Source organism: Emiliania huxleyi (genome assembly GCF_000372725.1).
Source record: "Emiliania huxleyi CCMP1516 unplaced genomic scaffold EMIHUscaffold_7, whole genome shotgun sequence".
NCBI classification, from domain to species: domain Eukaryota; phylum Haptophyta; order Isochrysidales; family Noelaerhabdaceae; genus Emiliania; species Emiliania huxleyi.
Window position 1 is genome coordinate 275,355 of NW_005196756.1, and position 13,737 is coordinate 289,091.

Here is a 13,737-nt window from a genome sequence, read left to right on the forward strand (position 1 = left end):
GGAAGGCTTGCGAGAGTCACGAATCATTTTATTTTCTCTCGCGTATGCTTCTCTTGACATCTTGACAGTTGAGTCCGTCCAGCGAGCAGCGCGTGTCTTTGCGTTTATCTAGAGTAATCGCGCCGCGATATAACATACCTGTTTCCGGCCCCGGGTTTAACGTTTAGTTGAGCCAAGCATGGGTGATGTGAGCACAGCGGTTGAGCCGAGAGCGAGACAGTCAGGGAGGAGGGAGAAAAAACGAAGCTGAGCGAGACAGCGATCAGCGCCGCTGGGGCGGGGGGGCTCGGGAGAGCCACAACCCACATGCAGCAGCTGCTGCCCTGTGGCCCTAGCGCGCCTTGCCGCGGCAGACGCGCGAAAACTCGCTGGCAACGCAATGAAATGCGGCCACGGTGGCGTGCTGCTGTGCCGCCCCACGCACAAATGCCTCCGCAGCAGCGCCCTGGCGCGGGAGCGCGCCCAAATCCAAGCCCGGGTCGGCGAGGGCGGCCACCAACCAACCGTGTACCGCCGTGGGAGCGCTCTCGGCGATGACGCGCAACAACTCGATCTGATGGTCAACCAAGTTGGCTGGCGACGCCGAGGCGAGGCCCTGCACGCAATAGCGCAGCAGCGTTCCGCCGCTCCGCTGCAGGCAATGCGCAGCTGACTCGCGGTATAGGTTGGCGGCGTCAGTGCCTATACCCACAGGCGCACTCGTTAAGAGGCGCCGCTCACAGCTCGCGGTTCGAAATGCCGGCGTCGGCTCCCGAGAGGAAGAGGCAGAGGAAGGTGATGGCCGCGCGTGTATGCTGGAACTCCTGGCGTGCAACACGCCGAGATGTGGCTGAAGATGTTGCCGAGATGTGCTCAAGGTGGGTTTGGTGGGCCTGGTGCGCGACGCACGCCGCAGCGGCGTCGAATAATGACGCGACGCACGGCAGCGAGAGGAGCAGCTGCGGCCGAAAGACGAGGCAGCGGTGGCAGAGCTCGAAGAAGGCGCTGAGCAGCTCGGGCTCGGCCTCGGGCGCGGCGGTCGACGCGAGCCATCCGCAGACCGCGTCGACGAACCGCTCGAGTGTGTCGGAGAGAGGCGCCTCGTGCGACTCCCCGTACAGCTCAATGGCCTGAGCACGGAGGGGGGGGGGGGGGAGGGAGGGGGGGGGAAGGGTGGAAACCCTGCCTCGCACCGTCTCGTGCGGCTCCGCCCTGCTGCTCGGTCGCCTGCGTCAGGCACTCAAGCGCGCCAACCACCGGCCGGCGGCAGAATGTCGTGCCGATCTGCTCCAGAATCGACGGCAACAGAGGCGCGAGGCCGCCGCCAAGGCACCCCATCGCGCGACCGTGCAGCTCGAGCAGCGCCTGCAGCACGGACGGGCCTCCACGGCGCGACGCGTCCTGTTCACAGCTCGACCTGTGAAGAGACGCCGTTCACAGTAGCCGCGTGGCCCCCGCGGCGCGGCGCGTCCTGTAGCAGCGGCCAGCAGTAGGAGAGGACAGCGAAGACGGGGTGCGCCGCGCAGCTGCCGCCGCCGCCCACGTGGATCGTGTCGCTGAATCGGATGGCTGCGCCAATCAGCGCCAGCTGCGTCGCAACCGCCTCCTCCACGCCCTGGGTGCTGGCCGCGGTGGCGGACGCCTCCCCTCCGCTTCCTCGCGACCCGTCGCTGCCGTCGCTCGCGCGCGGGGCGGTCTCGGGCGGCACGGACGCGCCGTCGGAGGGAGGCAAGTGGGGCAGGAGGGCGGCGAGCTGCTCGCACGGCGCGCGGACGAGCGCGTGAAGCAGCTGCTCCGCCTCGGCAGGCGAGGGAGCGGCGCCGACCAGCCGCGCGAGCGCCTCCTGCAGCGTCAGCCGGACGCTGGACGCGAGGGCCGCCGATCCGGCGAGCGCCGTGCACGGACCGACGAGCTCGGACAGATACGCCGCGCTCGCGAGCCTCCTTCGGCCATGGATGCACAGCGCTCGGAACGCTTCTGCGGCGTGCTCCGGCGCTCCTCCCGCCTGGACGGCCTCGAGCACCAGCCGGAGGCAGCCGCGAAGCAGCGCCTAAGGTAAGGTCAGGTAATTTCTCCACACCCACAAAGTGGTGGGGCAAGGGGGGGCGACCCTCGCATCTCCACACCCGGACACGGGCAGGAGCCCCACGGCATTCAAAGTGCAAGCACTGGCCCGGTGCACGTGGGTGAGCAGCCTGCCCCTCCCCCTCCCGACAAACCAGCTCCCGCACACACACAATCGCACTCTGGCGCCTCGTCCCGTTGCAGCCACTTGGCGAAGGCGCCCACGAGCCGCATGGCCGACTCGACGAGGAGCGTCGCGCCGCTCGGCCGCCACGCCGCCAGCTGGCCGAACACGAACCCGAGCAGCTGATTCAATGCAGCCTGTAGCTCTGCTGCCGCCGAGGGCCGCCCCTCGCCGTCGGCCGCGCTGCCGCGCAGCGCGCCCTTGATCTGGACGTGGAGGCCGCGGAGCACGAAGAGGGCCGCCTCGAGCTTCTGCCAGGGCGGCGAGCCTTGCAGCATCGCCTGCGAGGCGGCAGAGGTGGCCGCTGCGGAGGCGGAGGCGGCGGCAGAGGCGGCTGCTGCTGCTGCGGCGGCGGCGGCGCATGCGGCGCGCTTGCAGGCGCGCCAGCGGGGCAACATGGGCAGAGCGGAGGCGCGGCGCGTGGCGGCAGCCAAGGCGCGGCGTCAGGGCAGAGGGGGGCCGAGTCGGAGGGCAACCTGGAGCTGGCCGACGAACTCGCACGCGAGGAGGGAGAGGCACGCGCCCAGCACCTCGAGAGCGGACTGCTCCCGGAACCGGCGAAACTCCTCCTCGTCCTCCGCGGCCTCGTCCCACGATGTGAAGTCCGCCGGCAAAGTGCACTTGTCGAGCAGCAGCGTCGCCAGCCGGCGGTACAGCGGCGCGCGCAGCCGCTCGTGCCGCTGCGCGACGGCCGTGTCCTGCAGCCCGACCCAAAAGTCGATCGACAGCTCCGCAACGCGCAGCTCGCCGCCCGCGCACAGCAGCAGCAGCTCCACGAGCGGGAGCAACGACCCTTCCGTCACGGCGACCAGATCGACGCACCGTTCCGCAAACGCGCACAGCGCGCGGCAAAAGTAGAAGAGCCGGTCGTCCGCCGGCTCGCCGCTCATCAAGAGCTCCGCCAGCCGCACCTCACGCGCGAGGACGCCGAACTGTGCCGCGACCGCCTCCGCCGCGTCGCGGGCGCCCCGCGGCGCGCTGGCAGGCAGCGGGCTGTTTGTGCTCGTGAGAAGCTCGCCGAGCGCGTCGGCAGCGGCGAGATTGAGCGGCTCGTTGTTGACGGCGGCGAGGGCATTGAGGGTGGCGGCGAGCAGGGGGCCTTGGCCGGCGTAGAGCGAGGCGAGGGACGATCCGGCGTTGAGCGCCAGCCAAGCCTGAAGCGCGCGCAAGCACCCGATGCACATGCTGGAAGAGAGTGGGGCGAGGGCCTGCAGCGCGCACAGCACAGCAGGGGCGAGAGCCCGCAGCCCGCTCCTGCCCGGCGAGGCGGCGCCAGTCGCCTCCTCCTCCGCCACCACCTCGTTTGCGAGTGCTCCCAGCAGCTCCACCGCAAGACCGCCCTGCACAGCGTCCGCCGCCGCCGCCAGCGAGAGGGCGAGGCGCGTGGACTCCTCGGCGAGGCCCTCCGTCCGCGCCGCTGCCGCCGCCAGCGCCAGGCATAGCCGCCGCGCCGCCGGCCCGGGCTGTCCCTCCCCGCCGGAGGGCCGGCCGCAAGCGGCGGACCAGAGTGCGTCGCGTAGCTGGCGACGAGGCGCGTCCGCGAGGGTGTGCCACTCGGTCTTGATCTTCGAGTAGAGCAGGTTTGCCGCGAAGAAGGCGACCTCCTCCGCCGCCTCGCTTGGCCGCACCAGCTCCTCGGCCGCCCCCCATGCCTCCGCCGTCTTTGCGAACCCCACGAGCCACTCGTTGGCAGCGCGGCGCTCAGCCTCGGAGGAGGAGGCAGTGAGGAGTGCGTAGGCCTGGCGAAGGTTTGTCGCATGCGCCATGCGCTCTCGCGGTGTGTTGTCCTGTGTCGCCGCCGCACCACCTGCGGCCAACATCGTGTGGCGGGTGAGCAGAGCAGGAGGAGAGGCCGCGAGGCGCCTCTCTCGTCGGCCCAGCCGGCATGCGTTCACGGGCGCGCTGCGACCGAGGCTGTGTGTGCGCGCGCGGCAAGGGTGGCGGCCCGAGCAAGGAGCGGTGGCGCTCCGAGCTGAGCTTGGAGCACGGGGATGCTCACCGGCGGCACCTCGCGGAAGTCGCCCGCAAGAAAGAATTCTTATGGCGCAGCACGACAAGGGCGCGGACTGGCGCGGACTACAGGAAAGAAAGAATTTTTCGCGCGTAGAGGACAACAGGGCACCTGCACGAGCATCAGGGACACAGGGGAACGGGAGTGGGGAGCGCATGTGCGCATCGCGACACGGAGGGGGGCTGGGCCGGGTTTTGGGCTCAACCAGGTTTTCCGGCAAACAAAAAGGAAAAGAGTGCGTCCCCAGCACTTTGCGTTTCCGGAAATTTCCAGGGAAAACAGAGGGTGTTTGGTGCTCCATTCTGGAAACTCGCGAGTTTCCCTGAGTCTGAGAGAGAGAGATTTTTATTAACCAACAAGAAATCACGACACTCACTCACTCACTCTCTGAGTCTGAGAGCTGGTCTGGGGCAAAATCTGAGGCAAAATTGAGGAAATCGACAAAATACCCAGGCGGTCGCAGGGTAATTTCCAGGTATATACGGGGTTCTCCGCGAAATTCCCGGCATTTTGCCGATTTGGCCTAAAATTTGGCTGATTTTGGGCCGAAACTCTAGCCTCAGACTCGGCTCAGAGCCAAAACTTTGACGATTTCCACGCAGTTTTCCCGGGAAAATAGAGAGGAAAAGAGAGGGTGCTGTAGAGAAAAAAGGAAAGGAAAACAGACGGGGTGCGAGAGGCAAACCTGGTTGAGCCCGGGTTCACTTGGCCTTTCCGAGGGTTTCCGGCAACCCAGAGGGAAACCAGAGGGTCCCCAGCACTTTGCGTTTCCGGAAGTTTCCAGGGAAACCAGAGGGTGTTTGGTGCTCCATTCTGTTTCTCTCGAGTTTCCCTCGGGAAACTCGCGAGTTTCCCTGAGTCTGAGAGCTGGTCTGGGGCAAAATCTGAGGCAAAATTGAGGAAATCGGCACGATACCCAGGTATTTTCCAGGTTTACCGGGGTTTTCCAGGTATACCCGCAAAATACCGGTATTTTGCCGATTTTGGCCCCAAAACAGCCTCAGACACGGCTCAGAGCCCCCCCCAAAATGACGAATTCCACGGAGTTTCCCCGGGGTTTCCCGAGGAAACTAGAGGGTGTTGTAGGGAAACGAGCAGGAAACACGGAAAGGAAACCAGGTAGGGTGCGAGAGGAAACCCTCGGAAAGGCCAAGGGTTCACCCACACGACGGTCCCCAGGATTCCCCTCTCGTATAGGACAAAGTTGCACGGGCGCAGGCACGGGGCCTCCTTTGCGAAGAAAGAAAGAAAACAAAGAGAGAAAACAAAGTGCGGCTTGATTGCCTAATGAAGAAATTCGTGGAAACTTCGATACGAGGAAGCTGACGAAGCTGGTGTGTGCTTTGAGCAATCGCACGATGGCGGTGTTCCTCTCCGACGAGGAGCTGGAGTCTTTCTCAAATACGAGGGGCTACTCGGTGCTTGTGGTGGGCGACGACGACCTCGCTCGCAAGCTCGTCCACGTTTTCGGCGTCGGGCGCGGCAGCCTCGTCGTCGCCAGCGACGGACCAGAGGGCCTCCGCTTCTTGACCTCGCCTTCACATGACCGATTCAGCCTCGTGGTGTCGGAAGCCGAGATAGTGGCGCGCGGGTGGGGATACGGCTCGCTCTGCCTGCACGTTCACGAGCGCAACACCGCTGGGATGCGCCTCTACGAGAAGCTAGGGTTCGCGACGGTCGAGGACGGCAGCGCGAGCTGGCGGGACTGGTCGCTCTGGCATGGCGACGAACCATCGGGCGTGGGCTTCGCGTGGCCGTCGGTCGGGCGACGTGTATACATGGAGCGGCTCCACGCTGGCGAGGAAACGCTCGCGGCGAGGCAGTGAAGAGCGTGGGAGCTCCGCTCCGGCACTTCCCCACAGACCGGTTGAGGAGCGTGCTGCAACGGGAGGGTAATTTTTTGAGGCGATTCGCCTCGTTACTCCTTCTGTCTGTGTGTGTGTGGCCGGGAGTACACGGGCGCACGTTGACCTAAAGACGATTGATGGACTGCCGGCGGTACGCCACCTTCGCGACTACGAAGCCCATCAGGGGGGCTCCCGTGCTCGCGTTCTTGCCGTCTCGGCCAACGCGCGAATCCCGAACCTACGCGAGACGTGCCTCGAGGCTGGCTTCGACGATGTGCTACTCGTTCCAAAGCCGCTCCTCCCGTCACACGTCCAGCGGCTCCTGCCCGAGATGATGACGTGAGCAGGCTCGCAGACGCACGGCCTTCCCAACACACTAATATGCACGGACGCGTGCCCGATGTCCGTTGGGGTGGCTCGTGCCTCTCTGGGTGGCAATGACGACGCTTAGTGCCTGTATACTTGAGCATTCTCTGTGCTGTGCTACCCCTTATCTTTTGTGTGTGACGATATGGGGGAGAGTGCGGCGTGCATGCCGTAGTAGTGGAGTGCCGGATGGTTCCTCTGCGGTGGGTCTCGCTGCAGCGGAGAGCATGTGGTGGTGTGGTAGTGGTTCCTTTGCTTGTGGTTGTGCGTTGTTGTGCGTTTGTGATGTGCACAAGCGTGTGCGCATCGCGGTCACTTGGTGTGAGCTTAAGTGCAAAAGGTGGTCGTACACGAGTGGTCTCTCTATCCCCGCTCCCCCTTGCAGGTCATGCAAAACGGGCCCTGAGTGTCACCGAAACGCGTACACCGGCACATTGTCGGCCGATGCGCGGCTCGCCGCCCACCCCACGCGGTCCCTAGGTGTTATATAGCATAAACACCGTCCGTGCAAGGCTCCTAGGCCATCACTGGGTCCACAGTGGACGGACACACAGCCTCAGCCGGCCCGGCGGGCTCCCGACCAGAGCCCGTCCGGAGGCCACAAACGGACACTCTACCGACCTTTACACCCCTAGACAATCCACTCCGACTAGCATACGGTGTCGGCCCGACCGCCCTGCGGCACCTCGGGAGTCGGCACACAAAAAGAATTCTCCCAGCGAGGTTGCAGCGAGAATCGGCGAGAGACTGCGAAGAGAGATAGGAAGAGGCGGACGCCCAAGGGTGGGCGACGGCTAGCGCACCACACCCCTCTCCTTAAAATCCCTGTGTGGTGGCGGCGTGCCGTCCTAGGAGAGATCTCTACATACGAACAAGGCCACGAAAAAGGGTACACTCGACAGAGGGAACTGTCATCTGACATACAGCATGCCACCGCCTAGTCAATGCAGGGAATCTCGTACACCCCTTCGACCACGGGGTAGGGGAACCAGACCAAGAACTTCATCAGGAGGCCCGTGGGGGCGGGCTGCAGTGGGAGCTCGTCTTCGCCGCACGGCGCCCACTCTTCGGCCTCGTCGAGCGGGCGGCGGAGGACGCGGCAGTTGATCCCGCCCGCGCCGTCCTCCTCGAGGCGCACCTTGGACTGCACGGCGGTGTGCCTCCACTTCTCGTCGCCGACGACGCCGGGCAGCGTGTCGTACTCGAGGACGAAGGACTCGTTGGCGGCGCGCGCCTCTGCGAGCATGCGCCGCAGCTCGAGGCCGGGGACGGTGTACACCGGGAAGGGCAACCCTGCGGCCGCCGTCCAGTGCGGCACGTGCCTCCGGATCCTGTGCGAGCCAAACATGCGCATCACGGTCGGGTGGTACTCGTGGCCGATGTGCCCAAACGAGTGGAGCATGTCCCGGATGCCGGGCCGCAGCTCGTCCGTCACGTTGCACGGGTAGATCGCGTTGAGGTAGTCGCTCGAGCAGCTCGTGACGCGGACGACGCCGCCGCCAAACCCGTCCGTGCCGCGGCTCCACTCCCACTGCTGCAGCAGCGAGGTTGGCATGAGAAGGTGGTTAGAGCCGCCGTGCTCGCGGATGTGCGAGAAGGGGCTCGTCGCAGAGATGTCCATAAGTCCGAGCGTCTGCGCGCCAAACACGTAGAAGAGGACCGCCAGCACCCAAAATGCGCCGTTCGCGCGTAGGATGCTGCTGGCGAGCCCGCCGACGGCGCCCAGGCCGATGGGCCCCGCCTCCGCCCACGCGGCCGCGTGCCGCATGTCGAGCAGCACGACTCTCGCGCCGATGAGGCAGAGGATGGTCTGGGCGGGGATGCCCCAGTTGATCACGAGGCCCGGGTCGGAGGTGAGCGAGGCGGACCAGGCCGCGAGGGCGACGGAGGCGACCCGGAACGCGAGGCCGCTCGAGGTCCTCGGCGCGCTCACGGCCTCGGCCAGGGCCACCGTCCACGCCTCGGGCATGACAAAGAAGAGACGGGTGTAGCAAAACACACCGAAGAGCGGCACCGCGTTCGGGTGCGGAGTGATGCAGATCGCGTAGTGGAGCATGTTGGATAGCACGAAGCCGGCGCGGCGCATGGGCCGGCTGGGCAGGAGGAGGAGGACGCCGATGCTCATCTCTCCGATGATCGTCATCCACGGAGCACTCCCGAGAGCTGCGGTCACCAGCCACGGCGGGAGTAGGCCCTCCGGCGCGAAAGTGGCCAGTAGCGACGCGACGTAAATGGTGCCGCACGAGACGGTCGGGTCGAGGAAGCTGGTGTTCATCTTCCAGAAGCCGGCTCCGATGTAGAAGAGGCTGATCATGGTGCGCATGAGGTCCTTCGTCTGGTCAACGACGGCGGTGGCGGGACACAGCAGCAGCGTGACCACGCATGCGAGCTCGAGTGCGTTCGCCCAGTGGCAACTCTCCCAGATCATGGGCGACTGGACCACGAACATGGACACGCGCACAAGCATGGAGAGGCTGACGAGGAGCCGAGACGGCACTGCCAGGATGGCGAGCCAGAGAGCGCACTGCGCCCAGAACCAGACGGGCGTTTCGACGCACTCAGAAGGGAAGAAGCTTTCGCAGCCCGGCACGAGGAACATGTCGCCGTAGATGATGACAAACTCAGTGACCGCCCACAGCCGCGCGTAAGCTCGAAGGAGGTCATGCTGAGAAGGATGCGGCACGGCCTTGCTCGGTGCCATGCGCCGAGCTTTGAGTAGGCAGCGCCAGCTCGTACGACTCTGCAATCGATGCGGGCGTGCAGCTGAAAAAGAATTCTCCCGGCCTCTCACGCACACTGGCACGACAAGGGCGTGGACTGGCGCGGACTGGCACACACACCGGCTCACTTTTAAGAAACTCCCTCGCACAACACTGGGCACGGGACTGGCGCGCACTGGCACTAACACAGGTACACCCACTGAAAAAGAATCTTACTGAAAAAGAAAAAGCCCAAAGAAAAGACGAGCTTGCTGTGTGTTGTGTGTTGTGGGGTGTGCGGTGTGCGGGGTGTGTTTACGGGCATATCTGCCCTTATTCGAAGGAGTCGAGGTGGGCGAAGGGGGGAGGGCCTTGACGCCCACCCCCGCACCCTTACTTACTTACCGAAGACCACAAAAAAATATTTCGTGGTCGCTCCCCGGCCGATAACGCGCGAAACGGCTGCTCGCGCTGTACAGTTGTGTATATGCGGCGAGAGGCTACACCCCGTGAGGTGCAAGAGGCGCAAGCAAAGCATCTGGCGGAGGCCGGCAGCCTTCCCACATTACTGCTCCACTCCCCCCCCCCCCCCGCCCCCGCCCCCCCGCCCCCCCACCCCCGCCCCCGCACTCGCACTTGCACTCACGCGAGGCTCTCGCGCTGGCACACTTTGGCCATCTGCTGCTCGCGTTCGGCGAGCTCTTCTCCGCAATCCTGCCACGGTGCCGCCACCACACACCTTCTGGCCGGCCTGAGCCGCGCGGACTCGCCGGCGGGGGCAACGTGTCGACCTCTCTCTCTGGTGCACCACGGGCCGCAACGGCCTGCTAGCAGCGTGCGCGAGGAGGCAGTGTGCCGGCACAGTCGAGCGGGAGCATCGGGTTCTTGATGCTTGTGGGGTCGAGTTTGACCTTATGCGGCCTAATATACAACAATAATGCTATGCTCTCACCCAGCCTTTTGAGATATGATCCCTCAAAGTCGAATTATGGTTTACTGGTGACCATAGTAGCGTCTGTCCTGTTTGCGTTTCTTCAAACGAATACACTTTAAAGTCTCAACAATCACTAAGCTGCTTATGTGGCACCGCAGAGGCTCCCTTGGGGATGCCTGAGGCCACCCCAACCACTCACCAAGCCTTACGTGGACGAATTCAAACCTACTTTTATGGTTTACCCACACTAAGCGAGTAGTGCGCGTGAATAATTGTACAATAATGCGATAAGACCATGGGTACACCTATTGTCGTTTGTCGAGGATAGTTAAGTAAGCACGTACCCTTGATGCTTGAATAGAGCAGCCGAGGTGTGGAGAAACGTGAAGTTGAGTATGACCAACCCTGTGGATGGCAAAGCGTATGTGTATGTGCGACTCAACTTGCAGACGGAAGAGATGTACGTGGGCGAAAGTAACCGAGCATTGGGACCAAACGTTCCAAGCAGCATTAGTACATGGCATGTGTGCGACACAGCGACATGTGCTCTCGACCGTGCCGCGGGTGCAAGGAACATTCCAAGTATAAGAAGCATCGCGCGTGCCGCCCTCATGCGTGGATCATGCTACCATTATATGAATGTGCCAGCAAAGAAGAAGCGAAACGGGTAGAGAGGCGTCTGGTTAAGCTCGTGATAGATCGGGCACCGCTCTATTCAACTCAACTCAAGTGTATTCATGAACAGGGTTGGGAGCCACAGCAGAGAGCCACCGCCGCGAACCGCACAATTTCACAATTTCACATCTCCGCAAGGATCTCCGCCTTCTTCGCGTCAAACTCCTGCTGCGTGGCCATCCCGCGGTCCAGCATTGACTTGAGCGCCTCGAGCCGCGCTACAGGGTCGCCTTTGGGCTGTGCCTGCGCCACCGCCACAGGCATGGTGGCCTGCGCCTGCGCGATCGGCAACACGACAGCGTGGGCCACGGGCAGCTGAGTCATGGCCATCCCGCTAGCGGAAGACTGGGGCTGATTAGCCTCGAGATTAGTCGCGGTTTGATGATGCACGGCGTTGTTGGCTGCGCGCTCGGCTGCACGCTTCTTCATTCTGATCTTCCAAATGCAGAGCGGAATGCACACCAGCATGGCGAGCGGGATCAGCACGAACACCATGACTGGGACTGGTCGACATTTCCGGGAATTACAGGGAGGAGAAGGTGCGGTGCCGGCGGAGGTTCCGTTGTTACCTGCGCCGCACGCTGCGCACTCGCCGCAAGCCACCTCATAGCACGCCTGCACGTAACCCGCGCAGATCGGGCTGTCTTGCGAAGTACACGTGTAGCTAGTCTGAAGGTCGTAGTCTGCGGGAACCACGTACTCGCACCGGACGTTTTCCCACCAGCAGCCTCGATCGCGCTGCGCCGGCCAGCATTCGGCCTCGGTCGTCAAGTCCGAGCAGGTGCCCGTTGCGTGCACCGACGTGAGGCACAGGGCGACGACGGCGAGCAGGAGCATCGTGTGCAAAGGAATCGCAAACGACCACAGCACAAAAACGTCGCGTTTGGCGCACTATAAAAAAACCCGCCGTCGCAAGTGCTTCCTACAAAAACCGTCCGTGACGCGCGCAGAAAAACAACCCGCAACAACCGTCAGCGCCGTGGTGGGCGGCAGCTAGCGCAGCCGGACAATCTCGCCTGGTAGCCGAGCGAGGCTAGGATGTAGGAATTCGTACAGGGGCCAGGTAGATAGTAGAACCGCCTCCCTAACGCTCCACAGACCGGTCCGTGAGCGGGCTTCGCCGTCAGGCGCCGTCCTCTTCACACCGGCTGGCGAACCGTGCGGTCGAGGTCGAGGTCGTCGAGGCCGAGGTCGTCGAGGTCGCTCGCGCCCTCCTCGGCGTCGGGGATACTGCTCGCATCCGAGGCCCTCGACGCGTCGAGGTCGTCGAGGTCGTCGAGGTCGTCGAGGTCGTCGAGGTCGAGGTTGAGGTCGTCGAGGTCGAGGTCGCGCCCGGTAAACTTGTGCGTCTGGTCGACCTGAATAGTCCACGTCTTCTTCCCCTTCTCGCCACGCTCGGCCAGCTCTTTGCGCAGCCGCTCCGCGCGGCGGCGAAAGGCATCCCTCAGCAAGGCGGCCTCGGCCTTCATGATCCCATTGTCGTTGAGCTCTAGCGACGTGAGCGTCGAGTTCGACTTGAGCGCGTCGCCTAGCGCGGCGCAGCCGGCGCCGAGCGCGCAGTAGTTCAGCTCGAGCTCTCGCAGCGACGCATTCTTCGCGATACCGGCGGCGAGGTCAGCGCACGCGTCGGGGCCCAGCTTGTTCTCCGACAGGTCGAGCTGCGTCAGCGAGGTGCTCTCGCCGATGGCGCGCAGCGCGGGAGCCACGCCCGCGCTCAACTTGTTGTCGCTCATCTTGAGGACCTGGAGCGTGGTGTTGCCCCTGAGCGCCTCGAGGACGGCCGCGCCGCCCTCGTCGCCCAGCGCGCAGTCGCTGAGCTCAAGCTCCGTCAGCGACGTGCTGGCGGCGAGGCCCTTGCCCAGCGCCACGCCGCCCTCCTCGATCAGGTTAGACTGGACGTCAATCCTCTTGAGCGTCACGCTGCTGGCCAGCGCCTCGCCGAGCGCGTTGGCAGCAGCCGCGTCCAGCTCGTTGCTGGAGAGGTTGAGCTCAGTGAGGCCGCAGTCGCCGACGGCGGCGCAGATGGGCAGCGCGCCCGACCCCAGCTCGCAGGAGTCGAGCTGCAAGCTGGTGAGCGCCGGGTGGCCTTTCAAGCGCTGCGCCAGGCCCGCGCCAATGTGGGGCCCGCACTCGGCGCAGGAGAGGTTGAGCGTGGCCAGCGACTTGCAGTCCAGCAGCTGCGGAAGGAGGCCGCTGGCCTCGCCATTCTTCCACTCCTGCGAGGAGAGGTCGACGCTAGTGAGGCTCTTGCTGCGCCCCACTGCCGAGGCGATGGCCTTGGCGACGGCTGGGATCTCGGCAGGGCGCATCAACTCGAGGTTGCAGTTGGCCTCGAGCACCACGAGCGAGGGCGCGTCCTCGACCATCCTCGCGAGGGCGATCCAGCCCGCCTCTTGCATCGCCGAGTCGTTGAGCTTGAGCGTCTTGAGCCGCTTGTTCCCGGCGAGCGCGGCGCACAGCGCCGTGGTGCCGTCGGCCAGGATGTAGTTTGCCGACACGTCGAGGCTGGTGAGGCTCGAGTTCTTGGCGAGCAGCTTACAGAAGGTGCCGAAGTGCGTGCCGTTGTACGCCTCCCGCTCATCTGCGGCCTCGATGCCGCACAGCTTGTTGTTCGACACGTCGAGCTCCGTGATCGAGGTGGCGCCCGCGATGCCGTGGCCGAGGTACACCGCGCCTTCCGGCCCCATCTCCTCGCCGCTCGCCTTCAGGCTGTGCAGCGCCTGCGAGCAGCACATGAGCACGGAAAGCGCACCTGCGCCGCCCGCCTTGAGGTTGCTCTTCATCGACCTCACGTTGAGGTCCGAGGCCGACAGCAGCGCCGGCAGGTTGGGCGCCGCCATCTGCAAGCGCTCCCATCCGTTAGCCAAATCGCTAACCGCGTTCTTCGCCTGCACCGCATCCTTCGTTCGCATCAGCATGTTGGCTTCGTTGTTGTAGTGCTCGGGCGGATGCGACGTCGACTCGGCCAGCATGTCTCG

At 64.4% G+C, this 13,737-nt stretch overlaps 3 protein-coding genes across 3 annotated transcripts; 1 reads left to right on the forward strand and 2 right to left on the reverse strand.

Moving 5' to 3' along the window:
• Positions 1-716: 716 nt before the first annotated feature.
• EMIHUDRAFT_461719 (hypothetical protein) lies at positions 717-4,039 on the reverse strand (the record flags this gene model as incomplete). Its single annotated transcript, XM_005761769.1, has 5 exons — positions 2,704-4,039; positions 2,215-2,508; positions 1,397-2,029; positions 1,237-1,344; positions 717-1,109 (listed from the first exon to the last, which is right to left on the reverse strand). The coding sequence occupies exons 1-5, from the start codon at positions 3,991-3,993 to the stop codon at positions 717-719; spliced, it is 2,718 nt and encodes a 905-aa protein (XP_005761826.1). The 5' UTR covers positions 3,994-4,039.
• Positions 4,040-5,596: 1,557 nt separating this feature from the next.
• Positions 5,597-6,064, forward strand: EMIHUDRAFT_197782 (hypothetical protein; the record flags this gene model as incomplete). Its single annotated transcript, XM_005761770.1, has 1 exon — positions 5,597-6,064. The coding sequence occupies one exon, from the start codon at positions 5,597-5,599 to the stop codon at positions 6,062-6,064; it is 468 nt and encodes a 155-aa protein (XP_005761827.1).
• Positions 6,065-6,860: 796 nt separating this feature from the next.
• EMIHUDRAFT_197783 (hypothetical protein) lies at positions 6,861-9,152 on the reverse strand (the record flags this gene model as incomplete). The annotated part of the gene is made up of 2 exons (XM_005761771.1): positions 6,861-6,927; positions 7,441-9,152. 2 exons carry the CDS (start codon positions 9,150-9,152, stop codon positions 6,861-6,863), a joined length of 1,779 nt encoding a protein of 592 aa, XP_005761828.1.
• Positions 9,153-13,737: the final 4,585 nt, after the last annotated feature.